At 37.6% G+C, this 15,661-nt stretch overlaps 1 protein-coding gene across 6 annotated transcripts in view; it reads left to right on the plus strand.

Moving 5' to 3' along the window:
- Positions 1-13,041, plus strand: part of LOC108412692 (TOM1-like protein 2) — a 36,375-nt gene extending 23,334 nt beyond the window's left edge. For 2 of the 6 annotated variants that reach the window (XM_017684836.2, XM_017684865.2), the window contains 5 exons: positions 484-559; positions 2,558-2,623; positions 8,171-8,230; positions 8,926-8,962; positions 10,068-13,041. In XM_017684836.2, the coding sequence (XP_017540325.1) occupies positions 484-559; positions 2,558-2,623; positions 8,171-8,230; positions 8,926-8,962; positions 10,068-10,216 (388 nt within the window). In that variant the 3' untranslated portion in view covers positions 10,217-13,041. Of the gene's footprint in view, positions 1-483; positions 560-2,557; positions 2,624-4,519; positions 4,760-8,170; positions 8,231-8,925; positions 8,963-10,067 lie in introns of those variants that run through there. The other 4 variants (XM_037544709.1, XM_017684841.2, XM_017684855.2 and 1 more) reach the window with 4 other exon arrangements.
- Positions 13,042-15,661: the final 2,620 nt, after the last annotated feature.

Genomic DNA, 15,661 nt, shown 5'->3' on the forward strand with positions numbered 1-15,661 from the left:
TTTATTTTAAAATTTATGTAACTGTACTCCATTAATCCTCACTGCATTAACAGGCTGCATATATATATATATATATATATATATATATAAAATACACACACACACACATATATATATATATATATATATATATATATATATATATATATATATATATATATATATATATATAATATAATATAGTATAGTATAGTGTGTGTGTGTGTGTGTGTGTGTGTGTGTGTGTGTGTGTATGTATGCAGCCTGTTAATACAGTGAGGATTAATGGAGTACAGTTGTTACATAAATTTTAAAGCAACTGCCCTAGTTTATTCCTCAAAATGCACTCTCTTGTTTGAGACTGATAAGTGGCTTCTTTTTTTGGCAGGGGCTGGGAAATTTCAAGACTGATTAAAATGAAAAAGTCCTGACCTTTTCCCAATACAATTCGCCCCTCGTACAGTGTCGTTTTGTCTCTGAACATTTCTCTTTCACCTTTTTCAGTGTGAAATATGAAGACCCACAGGCTCTCGGTGGCCTGGCGTCCGCTTTGGACATCCGACAGCAGAATGCTGCTGGGGTGAGTACTGTGCTGCATGCTGGCAATTGTGGTTTTAACTCTTTGCCCCACCCATCATATGGTGGGGTTGGGGCTGTGTGTAGTTTTAATGCCTGATGAAACTCTAGTGATGTTCTGAGTAGTTGATCTTTGCATGGCCCGAGCTTTAATACCCTTTTTTAATACGTCCTCTGTTTCAAGCTGTGAAGCTGTAACTCACCCTGTTAGAGCACACATAACTTGTATGTAGTAATACCGTAGTTGTAATGACTTATCTTAATAGATACAGCACTAGCACACTGACTTTGCATGCACTGGCTTTGCATTTCTCTTTTGACTTGGGTGCTCAGTAGATTTATATAAAGTTCAAATTTTCAGATGGTACCTTATTCATTTGTTGTTACTATTAGGAGGTGGTAGCAGAGCTGACTGAAGTCAGTCAGGATCGGTAATCAGTTCATCCCTGTATATTTTAATATCAGTTTAATTTCCCTTGATGTTCTTCCCTTCTTTATGTCACAGAATTTTCAGTGACTACCAGTTTAGAAGTTAGCACAACTTGGGAAAAAATATATTTATTACATGTCCATCTTTGGACAGTAGCCTTTTTTGATGTCTATTTTGGACTTTTGATATTAGCAATACTCTGATGCAGTACACTGGATTCATATTGGCAACAATACTAACCTTATGATCAGGTATTATCTAAATGTGATCAATCCACTGTCTACGGTTTTGTGGACAAAGTCACTCTAAAATAGAAGTGTCATTTCAAAACATGATGCACAGCAAGTTCTCAGTTTGTGTTCTTAACGTTAATGGAACTGAACTCTCAACATACAGTTAGTAATTATGAAGGATCACATTACAGGCAAACTTGTCCAAGGAGGTAAAATGAGTTTCTTTATGAATAGGAAATGCATGTTTCATGCATTTCTCTACAAAGCACCACAGTGTGCCAAAATAAAAGCATTTATTAGCAAAGTATAAAAGCCCTGTGCAGGAGCACTTACCTAATTCTACAGTGATCAGTTAGACTTTGTAGTCTTAAAATAAATTAGAAGAATAGGGTTTAATGTGCAATACTTGTCAGTGTGCCTAATTTAATGTGTCCAGAATTTATTAAAATAAATATTTTATGTGTTTGAATGCAACTCTTGAATTGTAACAGCATATCATATGAGAAAAACATTGTAAAGTATCTGTACATAGTATCAGTTAATATCTAGAGTTCATGTTTTGGAATCAGCATCTGGAGGAAAAAAGTCAGGTCAGTGAATTTCCATTTGATGCAAACATTATTCTTTTGTTTGGACGCTTTCAGCTTGTGTTTTAATTATATACTGATATCATAGACAAAACTACACGAGACTTCACTACCTAATTATTAGAATTTGGCATGTGCAAGTCAGGTAAACTGTACTGGCAAATCCTGAAATTAACCACGACAGCTTTGATGCTATTTTCTTAAATAATTGCAGAGTCTGGTTTGGTCTCAGATACTATCTGTTTGCATCCAAATATGGAAAACCTTTAGTCTGTGAACAGATACAGTTTGGAGACATTATGAAATCTTTATTACATGTCACTAAATACGTGGGGACTGATTACAGCTGGTCTCTGCTGCCAAACACTGTTCTGCTGCAGAGCGTGTCGAAATCTTCAGGCTACAGCCAGGTCAAAGTGTTACTACAGAGCAGAGCTGGAGCTTGGTCATCAGCCCATGGATCAAAGTTCATTCTTTTTTTTTTTTTTTTTTTTTTTCTTCATCCCACCTGCTTTGATATATTCTAATATCTTTTTATCATTTCTTTTTCTGTAGTTTTCTAGCTTTCTATACGTTACTTATTACCTACTTTTACTCTGTGTTGAAAGAAAGCAGTCATGTGTCATTTCTATGCTTCTATGTTTCTTTCTTTCTTGCTCTTTCTCTCAATCTCTCTTTTTCTCTCTGGGATGGGTGGAGGTGGTGTTTTTCTGCTTCACATTTGTAAGGTGTTTTCTGTTGTTGTGATTCAGCTGAGTGTAAAAGGTGATAACGCAGAAATGGAGCCCATAGACAGCTGGCTCATTACCCAAGGAATGGTGAGGACTTTAGCACAGTAGCTTTGTCTCCTCAGTGTCCTCCCGCATCTGTCCACACTGTCACCCCCCCCATGCCCGTCTCCCTTACCACTGCTAAACCAGTCCACTCCACACAGTAAAAGGGATAGCCCCTCATACAAGTCCACACACATTCGGTCGTTAGACTAATCTCTGACTTTGGCAAATAAATCTTATAGTCGTGATATCTTGTGATTTTTCATTATGTAATTGAATTGGGCTATTTCTATTCGGTCCATTTTATTATAGTGAGCATTTTGATTATGAAGAATAATACACCTGCATGCATTATACCATTTAGAATAAATCATTGTATTGTTTGAATGAGAATTCTGCTTTTTTTTTTTTTTTTGTCTCAAAATTTGTGCCTAATTAAATGGTCAAGACGAAAAACTAGAGAAACTTACAGAATTGTTCACAGTGGTGGTGATAGGAACCAGATGTCTAAAGTGTTTAATGCTTCACAAGCAGCGTCACAAAGTTTTACGTGAAATGTTTATGAATACATGCCTGATGTCTGAGACACTGTTTTAGTGTTTGTTGTTTAAGAATAGTTTTGAGAGAAGGTTTTGGCCTTTGGTTTTTTAAAAATGCATTCATGGCAGAGACGTATACAAGGTGTTGAAAGGCAACATAGTACCCCAGTTTTTTAAAATCTTTTTTATTTTATTTTTTTTAAACCATTATCAATGTTGCATTTCAAACTGAAAGAGTATGTATAGATTCACTGGTCATTGTGTATAGCAAATAAAATGACTATATTTACATTATAGACATTGCAACCCCTGGCTTCTATCACCACCACTGTAAAGAAATCTGAGTCGGTAGGTTCCTCAATAATGCACCATTTCATATCAAACCACTCTGAATGACTTTGTTTACACCTCAAAAATTTAATTATGCAGAAATTTAGAAAAAATTGCAATTCCCCTTTAATATTTTAGTCTTTTTTTTTTATATATACATTAACTTTACCGCTCTCTTGGCACTGAAAGCTCTGACCTCTTACAGAGGTGTAGATAATTAAATTGCTCTCTGTGATGATAAACCCCATTGGCAGGAGTCTTTCTCTTCTACATCTCAAAGCCAAAGCTTTTCAGAAACTTCATGGTCTGCTGCTTCCTTTCGGGGCTTCTCCTTTGCTCTGTCCCTTTTACTGTGGGTCACACCATCCTCCTTCATCTTCACTGCATTCGCTCACTGGTAGAATGAAAAGGCCTGTTTGTTCCATTGAATAGGTGTGGATTTTCATCACATACAAACAGGCCCTGGCTTCTGTCACAAAGGTTAACACAAGAGCAGCCAGCCCTTGTTCATGGAAGGTTCTAGAACCACGTGTTCAAGCTAGCAAAAGCTTGTATTCACTGCACCTCTGAAAAACAGAATGATCCCTAATTTTCTCAGAGAGGGTTACATCTGAATGGAGCTGATACATTTTAGAAATCACAGACCTAAACATGTTTGGTACCTATGGGACATTTTAGATTAATTATATGGGAATGTCACTTTGCATTATGCAGTATGAAACATTAATGTCCATTGCAATTTACAGTACTGTGTAAAAGTCAGAGGACACTTTCATTTTTTTTTTATTTCTAGTTAAAATGGCCATTTAGTATAAGTTATGCATTTGTCAGAAGATGATTAAGATAATAAGGAAGTTAAGTGGGGAAAAAGTTCCAGTTTCCAAAACTGGAATTTAAGATACTGAGAAAATGAGACTAAAGCAACCAAGCAAGAGCTGATAGACCGCTAGAATGGTCACCCTTTAGATAACCAGTACTTAAAGCTTTTATCTTTGAGAGAGAGGAGGAAAAAAAGCTATACTCCTGCTTCAGATCTGCAAAAATTCACAGGTGTTTCTGTCCATCCGTCCAGTATGAGAAGACAACTCAATGCTGTGAGGCTGAAAAGATGTGTTGCTGTCAAGAAGCCATAATTGAGAAAAGGAAGTGGGCAATAAAACACAAAGATCTGCAAAGTAGCTACTGTTATTCTCAGAACAATGTACTGTCCACCCCAGACAGTCCAGAACGCAACATCACTGACTGTGTTTGGGATTGCATGGATTTTGAGGAAGAGGAGAAAAAAAACAACTTCTAAGACTGAACTTTGGAAAAAAAATATTCCTGTAAATTTCGTTAGAAAAGAAAAAAGAAAGCAAGTCTCCCGAAAAGATTGAAAGCTGTAATAAAGGCAACGGGTGGATACATTAAGTAAAATTTGATATTTACTCGTTGTTTAATGGACTTCGTAGTTTTCTATTAATTATATTTTCTGCTTTTTTCCCTCGCTGAAAATGTAATATCTTGTAACTAATTGCTGGAAATTAAATAAATGACTGGTGGTTTCAGACATTTACACAGGACTGTATGTATAAACTTATTTCTAGGTACAACCCCAATTCCCCAATTGAACTTAGGACGTTGTGTAAAACATAAATATAAACAGAATATGATGATTTGCAAATCCTTTTCAACCTATATTCAATTGAATACACTACAAAGACAAGATATTTAATGTTCAAACGGATACACTTTATTGTTCTTTGCAAATATTCACTCATTTTGAATTTGATGCCTGCAACACGTTCCAAAGAAGTTGGGACAGGGGCATGTTTACCACTGTGTTACATCACCATTCCTTTTAACAACACTCAATAAGCGTTTGGGAACTGAGGACACTAATTGTTGAAGCTTTGTAGGTGGAATTCTTTCCCATTCTAGCTTGATGTACAACTTCACTTACTCAACAGTCCGGGGTCTCCATTGTCATATTTTGCGCTTCATAATGTGCCACACATTTTCAATGGGAGACAGGTCTGGACTGCAGGGAGTTCAGTCTAGTACCTGCACTCTTTTACTCTTTTTATTTATGTTTTACACAACGTCCCAACTTCATTGGAATTGGGGTTGTACATCTAATACATCTCCATAGGCTCACCCTATTGGCATGCGCTGCAGACTGGTTTGGCACAGTTGACGGTCATGCTAAAATGGTTGGCTGTTATGCATTTAAGTGATCCAGCAGCTATGCAGTGAGATCTTTTCCACTTGTCTTCAGTCATTACCATTTATTAATAATGTGTCACATTTAAAGTTAGAATAAAATAACTTATGTTGTTCATCATGTTTGAAAACTATTAGATTAACATGTTTTTTGGTTTACTAACCAACCACCACCAACCTGATATCATAAATACACTATATGTCCAAATGTTTGTAGACACCTGCATATCTTCTGGCATTAAGAATATAAATAGGGTGTTTGATCTGCAGTAACAGCCTGTATTCTTCTGAGAACGCTTTCCGCTAAATGTTTGAATATTGCTTTGATTTCTATATCGCTATATTGCTAACGATTTCATTGCAATCAGCCACAAGAGCAATAGTAAAGTCAGGTACTGATGTTAGATGATCATTTCTGGATCACAAATGCCACTTAAACTCATCCCAAAGGTACTGGATGGAACTCCATCACTCCAGGGAACATAGTTCCACTGCTCCACAGCCCAAAGCTGGAGGGCCCAATACCCTTCCACGTGATGCTTACCAGTTCAGTCACCTTAGGCCAGTTTGGTGTTTTCCCTGCTCTAACACACAAACTAACCCTGGCAATTTACTGATGAGCTGAATCTGGTGTGTGTTTGAGCAGGAAAATCACCAAACTGTGCTGGAGTCCAGCCGTTCAGAATCAGAGTTCCCCACCCTGCCATTCATGTGCAGCAACTCCAGACTGGCCCATTCTGCTGGCGTCTAATTCTGTAGAAGGGGTGTCTGGATACTTTTGGACATGTATTGTCACTCAGTCACCTTGATGGTCAAATTTCTTTCTGTGTGGTCAAGACACTTCTACTAATTTAGTATAATGTGTCTTAAAGGGATAGTTTAATAAAGGTCTAAGTTTATAGCCTTTGTCTCTTACCCTAAAGGTGATCAGACATGTTTTAAGTGTGCACTTTAGATTTGCATTGGAGCTACAAGGCTAAAGCAGCTAACATTATTATTTGTGGATGTGGTTTCTGACACTGTTGCATAATGTTTTCTATTAAAAACAGACAAATGTCAGGCTTTAAAATGAAGTGTATTTGAAATTAATAAACCATTTGACATGGTCTGAGGCAGATGTGTGATGATGTAGGTATGCAGTTTGCACAATACTAACCAGGGCTTATTTAACATGAAAGAATATGGTGATGTGCTTCCTTTATTTTGTTAGCTACATTAGCCTTGTCTCCTCAGCTAAGTGATCCTGAGACACTAGTGTAAATAAAATTGGAGAACGGAGGTTAGTTTGTAAATTTGATATTTGATTTTTGCACTTGGCAGAACATACTGAAGTGAACATAACAAAACACTGTAATCTACTCGTTGCAGTGTAACACTGCAGCTGTTATACAAGTTGCCAATAAAGCAGGGGTTTCAAACTACTGGCCCGTGACAGAGCTTTGTATGGGTTGTCACAACTTCAGCCCACAAATTTTTCCCTGGTTTCCTGTTTATAAATACTTACATCTGACCCAGTAATTTTTCTTCATTCACCAGACACTGTGGCAGGTTATCTGAGCTTAGGGTGATGCATATGATGTTAAAAGCAAAAATACAGTGCTGCAAGTGGAACCATCCAAACAGAAACCTGACAGGGTATGAATGCTGCACTTAATTGAACTATAACTTATTTGGCTGTTATTCTAATTTATACCAATAGTTGATTAAATCTACCATTGTGGATTCATTCTTGACATAGCAGTGTGTCAGAATTAAGAAATGCATGGAATTACTTAGTGAATGCACTGAGAAGGCAGCATTAACTGCTGATTTTGCCTACACTTTACATGCAGTAACTTGCTAGCTATCACAGTGTCTTATATAATTCTACAGTTAAATGCAAATTTACTTTAATAAATGTTTTGATGTTAACTAACTAAACACTAGTTTTATAATAAAGATTGACTCGAATATACCTAAATTGTAAGCTTAGTTCAAAAGCAGATTTGTTGCAGGTGAAAATAACAGGATCACCATCCGTAAAATAAAGGAATAATTTGTAAAAACTGCTAAATCTAAAAATCATGCAGATATTTGATGGAGTTACGGTAGGGTCCTCAGAGAAACGTGAGGTGATATTTGAATGCAAAGGGCAGTCTCCATGGAGCTGTCCTTTGTTCCCTTGAGCCCCGTGTTCAGAAAATCTGTCCTTTTTTCCGGCCGCAATTCATGAATCTTCCTCCCAGACGGCTCCTCCTCATCTTTCTCTCACTGCATGCAATACAGCAACATTCATGCTTGATGGGCTGTGTGTGTGTGTGTGTGTGTGTGTGTGTGTGTGTGTGTGTGTGTTGGGGGTATGTGGGTCTTAGCTTGTCTCAGCTTGGTTTGACTTTGATTGCATGTTTTCTGTTGTTGTTATTTTCCTCGCAGACCTCCTTGTGATTTCTATTGTTTGTTGTTTTTTCTGTTTATTTTTGGGGCGGGGTTTATTTTGTGGCTTTGCGGGGGCCTTTGGTTTGTCCATGGCTTTGCTCCATAGATTCCTGTATCGCAGTCCTCTGTCATGGATGACATTGAGGAGTGGCTCTGTACTGATGTGGTGAGAATTCTTTACCTTGATTTCATTCTGTCTTTGTTTTTGCATCTTTCCGTGGTGTCGTTCCATGTTCATTTCAGTTTAGATTTCTTATCTACTTGTATGTAATTAGCAGTCCATTTGTTTTCCACCAATCATATTAAGACAGTCTACAATCAGGTTTGCCACTCATCCATACTCATACCACGAAAGTAACTTTGCAACTGGGGAACACTAAGTTACTAAGCAGTGGGAAGTTACGTAGAGGGAGTGTCTCACAAGGGTTTTTGTCACTTGGTTTGTTGTTTGTGTTGACGTATTACATACAAGTGTTTTAAAAGCCTAAGCGAATGGTGGTGGGTGAATGTTTCAATAAAGTGGTGCAAATTGTTCTGTCAATCTGGTGAACTGTCATCATCCTTGGTTGCATTGTTTTTGTACTGGTAAAGAGAACACAGTATGTAAAGCTTGATCAAACTTCAAAGTGGTTTGCCCCGTTGTCCTAAGTGGAAGAACGAAAAATGAAAGTGTGCATGATTGTTATAAAGCTACTTGTCTTGTGAAGGTGTACTGCAAGGTGGGTATCTATGACTTGTTTGTCTAGTCACTGATCAAGCAGTCAACCATTGTGATGGGTTTCAATAAATAAATAAATAAATACATGAGGCAAGAGTGAAATTGAAATAATTGTTGTGCTTCTTCTGTCTCCTACTAAACAGAAAGGTGATAAGGCTGAGGAGGGGGTCACTAGTGAAGGTAGGAAATTATTTTGACATTAAAATTACTTTGAAATGAATATCTGTATACATGCACTGCCATTCAGAGTTTGGACACACCTGATTTTAAAGACATGGTGAGGGGAAACATTTTTTGTATTTGTTGCATAAAACCGCTTCAAATTTGCACACAATGTCTTTTGACTTTTGTTTACTTTGTACTGTGTAAACAGTATATATTCAGAAGCGTAAACATATGTTAAAAAATTGATCGAAAAAGTAATCAGACACCACAGATAATAAGATTAGTACTTTGTTGCAATGCCTTTGTTGGCAGTTACATCTCTATGAAGTCTGCAGTGGGAAGTAACAAGCTTTTTGCATAATTTTAGTTCAATTTTGACCCATTTCTCCTGGAAAACTGCCTTCGGTTCCCCAAGGTTAAGAGGGTCCCTCTGCTGGACTCACAACTTCAAAACTGTCAATTGGCAATTCTTAACCTTGGGGAACTGAAGGCCAAACAAGAACCTTTACTTTAGAAATCAGTCTAGAGTTGTCTATAGAGTTATTTTGGCTGTGTGTTTGGGATCATTGTCTTGGTCAAATGAAATTTCCCTCTTAATATCTTACAGTACATCGCATCCATTTGATTTAGTAATAAGAAGTAATAATTCTTGGGACTATCTGCACAACCCTTCTTTCTCCCAACTTGATCTACTAAATGATTCCCAAGGAGTTGTATTTTTGTCTGACCAGAGTGTGTTGTTCCAGTAGAGTTCTCTTACGTCCAAATGCTTGTGTGCAATTTTAAATCCACATCTGTGTGCTTTTTTAGCAGAGGCGTTTTTGTGGAATGTAGGAACAGAGTTTGGCCATGCACCAGCAGAAAGCAATGTTAACCAATAACATCATGTTTTTTGGTCACTGCGTAATTTCACAGTTCATTGTTTTGATGTCTTAAATGTGGAAAATATAAAAATGGAAATGGAAAATCTTTCATGAGTTTGGTGTGTCCAGACGGCTGGCGCATGTCTAAATAGTACCATGCCTGTTATCGTGACTGAAAATGCATTTTAATCATAACTTCGTTAAAACCAGCACCAATGTTTTATCGTAAATATCCTTCTTCTTTGGCCATTTTCTAGAGTTCGACAAATTCCTAGAAGAGCGGGCCAAGGCCGCTGATGCCGCTTTACCTTTGCCCCCCAGAGGAGAGCACAACCCTCCCATAAGTGCGCCAAGCAGCAGCCGCAAGAAGGCGGAGCGGACTGAGGACTCCCTCTTTGCCTTATAGAGTGCGCATGTTGGAGAGGAGCTTCACCTACTGGAGACACCCCCTGTGCTCCAGCTCTGTTGCAGCGACCACCACCTTCATACCTTGCCAGCGTCCAAATGCCTGCCGCCCCCTTGCTGCTCTCTGCATCTCTATCGCTCTCCTGATGCGTCAAGGGTTTCCCTGTTCTGTTCCACCACCTCAGTTCCTCTGGCTGGAGCAAGGCTGCTTTTACACTGTGCTATATGGCTCCTCTTTAAGGCTCCTCACGGCTCTGCCTGTGCCTTCAGGAGCAGAGGGAGGCAGTAAAGTCAAGTCTAGTAGATATTACGACTTCAGCCAGCGAGGTTCTCTGCAAGGAGGTTGTAGTGGAAATTGTAAGTTTGTTTTTTGTGATTACATTAAATAAACTCAATGTGCTCCAGTTTATTAACAGAACATGTAATATACTAAGCCCGTGGAATCTTGCTTGCGTGGAAAAAATTGTTGTATCTTGCACTTTCCTTGTTTACAGACTAATTTGAAATATGCCATTCCATAAGATGTGTTTGCTGTTCTTATAGTTACGTGTACGAGTATGCCATTCCTTTGTAATATATTGTCGCTGCCATATCAAAACCTTTGATATTTTAACTCCTTTTTTTTCAAGTTTTTTTTAAACCGTTGGACAATGCCAGCTGCTCTTCATATTGTGTGAATGTTTCATGTTAAATGGATCAATAGAAATGGTCCAGAGTTATTATTTACATTAAAGTTTTGCTTCTCCATTTCTGAGACAGATATAACATTTTGGTACGACAGCGACAATATATAACCTAGTGTTAAGGATTAGCAGCTGCCTAAATGAAAAGAAAGGGAAACCAAAAAAAGCAAGAAAAATCATGTTATATGTGCTCCTTCCTTGTTGAATATTGGCTTGGTGAATCCGCTGCATTCTCATGATCATCAGACGCTAACCAAAGAGAGTTTAGCTCAAACATGCTCTCCTACAGACTCAGTAAAAAAGATTTGATCACTCTTGTTCCAAAGAGCAGCAAAATCTGTCAGTTTGTTATTGTGAGAACAAAGTGATACAAAACAGTGTTAAATTACCCTCAAAAAAGTTTGTAGAAAGTAGAACTTTCATTATCGTATATAATTGTCCGTGGGTGGTTAGTTGTCTGCTTTTTGCACTAGCCTTGTTTCAGACTCTTCTAAAATTCCAGCCCTGTAGCAAAGAAAAGCACAAAGGAAAGTCTGAGTCCTTTTTTTTGTCATGCCACTCCTAGTTCGAAACTGGAGCCAAAGGAAAGCCATGCAAAAAAGCAAATTTAAAAGAGAGCAGAATGAATTTGTCTGGCGATGGGATTCAGCTTACGGTATTACATAATGGTAGCATCATTTGTAAACTATGTATTCATATGTATACATAAATAGGTGTACATGCATCACAAAAGTGTTTATTTTTGATTAACGTTTGTCGTAAATTTTGGGCAAAATGTTCAGAAAGTCTGTTCAGTTTTGTATATTTCTTATTTCTTATGTCTTAGTTTGTGACTGAATTACATTAAGCCCACGTAGTTGCACAAAAACTACTGAATATCGTCGCTGTCAGATCAAATTCTTGTACCTTTTTTTCTTTTAAACATTAATTTAAAATGCCAGCTGCCTTTTACATTGTGTGACAATTTAACAACAAATGGACGACTAGAAATGGTCCAAAATAATGTATTAAAATATTATTACTTATAAATTAACTTGCATTAAAGGTCAAGCAAGTGTCTTTTTCTGTTCCTCTGAAAAGTCACCATTCTGAAGATACAAGAGTTTTGTTCCAACAGCGACAATATAGTATTTATACTGTTTGATGATCCAACTGACAGTGGTGATGGTAGATGTGATATGTTAGGTAGATGGATAGATGAAGTGTTGACTTATTTTACTGGGAGGCCGACTAGTGTAGTGTAGGAAGAAAGGAATGAAAGTACAAAGAGAACGGTGGTGAAATGATTGGGAGCTCACATAAGGGCAGGTTTGAGGCTCAGTGACCTTCAGTTTGATTTACCATGTTCGGCAGCTCTAAAGGCACAGTTTAGTTAAACATTGCACTTCATGATGCCCTATGCATGCATTGGATAGTGTTGGTCTTCTCTAAGCAACAAAACAGAGCTATTGCTCATAAACAGCTAGTGATAAACAAATGTCAATGGAAATGTGTCCAGAAAGAACAAAAATGCTGCCGTTTCTGATACCAAGTCTGTAAGAAAAGTCCAATTTGAATTTCTTAAGAATTGATCCTCGACATTCGGTCTTCACCTGCTTGACCTGATGTACTGTTTTACTATAGACATGGTAGATATAGTTCCTCTACATCTGAAGTTTACCTTCTGCTAATATGACGCTGAAACACACCAGCCTGCCATAAATCAGAGCAGCAATGAAATTAAAACACTGTTATTGACTTTAGATGGTTCTACTATATGCTTTACTGAATAGGTATAAACCAATGTAAAAGCTGAATTTAACTGTAATGTAATGTAAATGGTAAAAAAGACCCTAAATCAAAACCATAATCTTAAACCCATGTTACATGTTACTGGTTATAAGATAAAACTTTTATTTTTTGTTTTGTTTTTAATCTTCTGTTGCTTAAACCAATGAAACTAAGAGCTGTCAGTAACCCATCTGTGTTCTATAAAAAGCTTTGCTTTCAACTGAGGTGGCAATCGTTATTTGTAATAACTGCTTTAATGAATGTTACCATGTGACATTAAAAGTCTTAACTATTTTGATTATTTATCTCAAAGATTAATGTCCGTGTATTTTAGTATATTGAAATGTAATAAATTTCCTATTGTGACATTTAATGTTTCACGGTTTTGTTTTATTAAAGTGGTCCAGAGTCGCATTTGATAAAGCAGACCTTCTCTCATCTCTCTCCAGCTCCACATACTGATCTTTTTTGATCAATCAGACTGAAAGAAAATGGTGTGTGTGTGCGCATCTGTACAAATGGCAGTTTATATGTTATTAACATAATCATACCTGTGCAAAACAAGCTGCTCATGCTGACGTTGATGGTGCGTACATGTCCTAGGCCAACAACTAGAAATGCCAATAAAGCATCGTTGTGTGACTTTAATGTGTGAGAACAATTAAGGGACGTTCATTAGAGTAACAGGTATATGAGACAAACACTGAAAATGACATCCTTTAAAAAAATAATAATAATGATAAATAGACAAAAGTAGGTAAAAGTCCCCTATTTAAGAGCAGTGTCTGTTTATTGCAGAGAAACCATGTGTTAAAAGTATTAACACATTAACAAATATTAAAGTACAGCACTTTTTCCCTACTATATTATATTTTACAAGCTTCTATCAACTTATGTCTTCCAATTCATTTTAATAATTTATGACAAGACAAATTGCAACGATAGAAAAACTTGAAATTAGCATATAATGCTAACTAGTCAGAGAAACTCAGGTTAATGACTTGGTTTTTCATTTCACAGTTTACACAAAGTCATATTTGGGGGCATTATGCTAAAGGGGGCTTTGTAAAACATAAATAAAAACAGAATATGATGATTTGCAAATTCTTTTCCACCTATATTAAGTTGAATACACTACAAAGACAAGATATTTAATGTTTAAATGGATAAACTTTATTGTTTTTTGCAACTATTCACTCATTTTGAATTTGATGCCTGCAACACGTTCGAAAGAAGTTGGGACAGGGGCGTGTTTACCACTGTGTTACATCACCTTTTAACAACACTCAATAAGAGTTTGGGAACTGAGGACACTAATTGTTGAAGCTTTGAAGGTGGAATTCTTTCCCACTCTTGCTTGATGTACAACTTCAGTTGTTCAACAGTCCGGTGTCTCCGTTGTCGTATTTTGTGCTTCATAATGTGCCACACGTTTTCAATGGGAGACAGGTCTGGACTGAAGGCAGGCCAGTCTAGTACCCGCACTCTTTTACTACGAAGCCATGGTGTTGTAACACGTGCAGAATGTGGCTTGGCATTGTCTTGCTGAAATAAGCAGGACGTCCCTGAAAAAGACGTTGCTTGGATGGCAGCATCATATGTTGCTCCCAAACCTGTATGTACCTTTCAGCATTAATGGTGCCTTCACAGATGTGCAAGTTACCCATGCCATGGGCACTAACAGCCCCCCACACCATCAGAGATGCTGGCTTTTGAACTTTGCGCTGATAACAAACCAGACAGTCCTTTTCCTCTTTGGCCCAGAGGACACGACGTCCATGATTTCCAAAAACAATTTGAAACGTGGACTCGTCAGACCACAGGACACTTTTCCACTCTGCATCAGTCCATCTCAGATGAGCTTCTGCCCAGAGAAGCCGGCAAGTTTTAACTTGCACTTGTAGATGGAGCGACGAACTGTGTTCACTGACAGTGGTTTTCTGAAGTGTTCCTGAGCACCATGTGATAATATCCGTTACAGAATGATGTCGGTTTTTAATGCAGTGCCACCTGAGGGATCGAAGGTCACGGGCATTCAATGTTGGTTTTCTGTCTTGCCACTTACTTGCAAAGATTTCTCCAGATTCTCTGAATCTTTTGATGATATTATGGACTGTAGATGATGATGATAATCCCTAAATTCCTTGCAATTGCACGTTGAGAAACATTGTTCTTAAACTGTTGGACTATTTGCTCACGAAGTTATTCATAAAGTGGTGAACCTCGCCCCATCCTTGCTTGTGAATGACTGAGCCTTTCAGGGATGCTCCGTTTATACCCAATCACGACACTCACCTGTTTCCAATTAACCTGTTCACCTGTGGAATGTTCCAAACAGGTGTTTTTTGAGCATTCCTCAACTTTCCCAGTCTTTTGTTGCCCCTGTCCCAACTTCTTTGGAACGTGTTGCAGGCATCAAATTCAAAATGAGTGAATATTTGCAAAAAAACAATAAAGTTTATCTGTTTGAACATTAAATAGCTTGTCTTTGTAGTGTATTCAATTGAATACAGGTTGAAAAGGATTTGCAAATTATCGTATTCTGTTTATTTTTACGCAACGTCCCAACTTCATTGGAATTGGGGTGTTGTACATTTACATTGTAGAAAAATGTATCAAATGTACTGCTGTCTCCACTATATTGTCCCCCTCCCCACCCCTATCATTTTTATTGAACAACTTCATATAAATGCATAGATCACTGTTCTCCAATGACCAATTAGATCAAGTGGCCCTAGAAAACCGTAACATATAAATAACATAAATCGTAGTCATAAAGATGACATTAATTAGCCATTCACTGAACATGTAGATTAGATTTTCCCCAAGCATTTGGTTATTATTTATATTGGGTTTCAGGCTTTGACAGGCCTGCTGACTACTGAGCCCTATTTCAACAGCCCTGCTCTTGCACTAAAGGGCTGTGTTATTGTCGGTCATTGACCCACTTCACCTTGCTTCACTTGTTGCCATGTTTTGTTGTGGTGTCACTA

This window comes from Pygocentrus nattereri, chromosome 14, assembly GCF_015220715.1.
Source record: "Pygocentrus nattereri isolate fPygNat1 chromosome 14, fPygNat1.pri, whole genome shotgun sequence".
Lineage (NCBI taxonomy): Eukaryota > Metazoa > Chordata > Actinopteri > Characiformes > Serrasalmidae > Pygocentrus > Pygocentrus nattereri.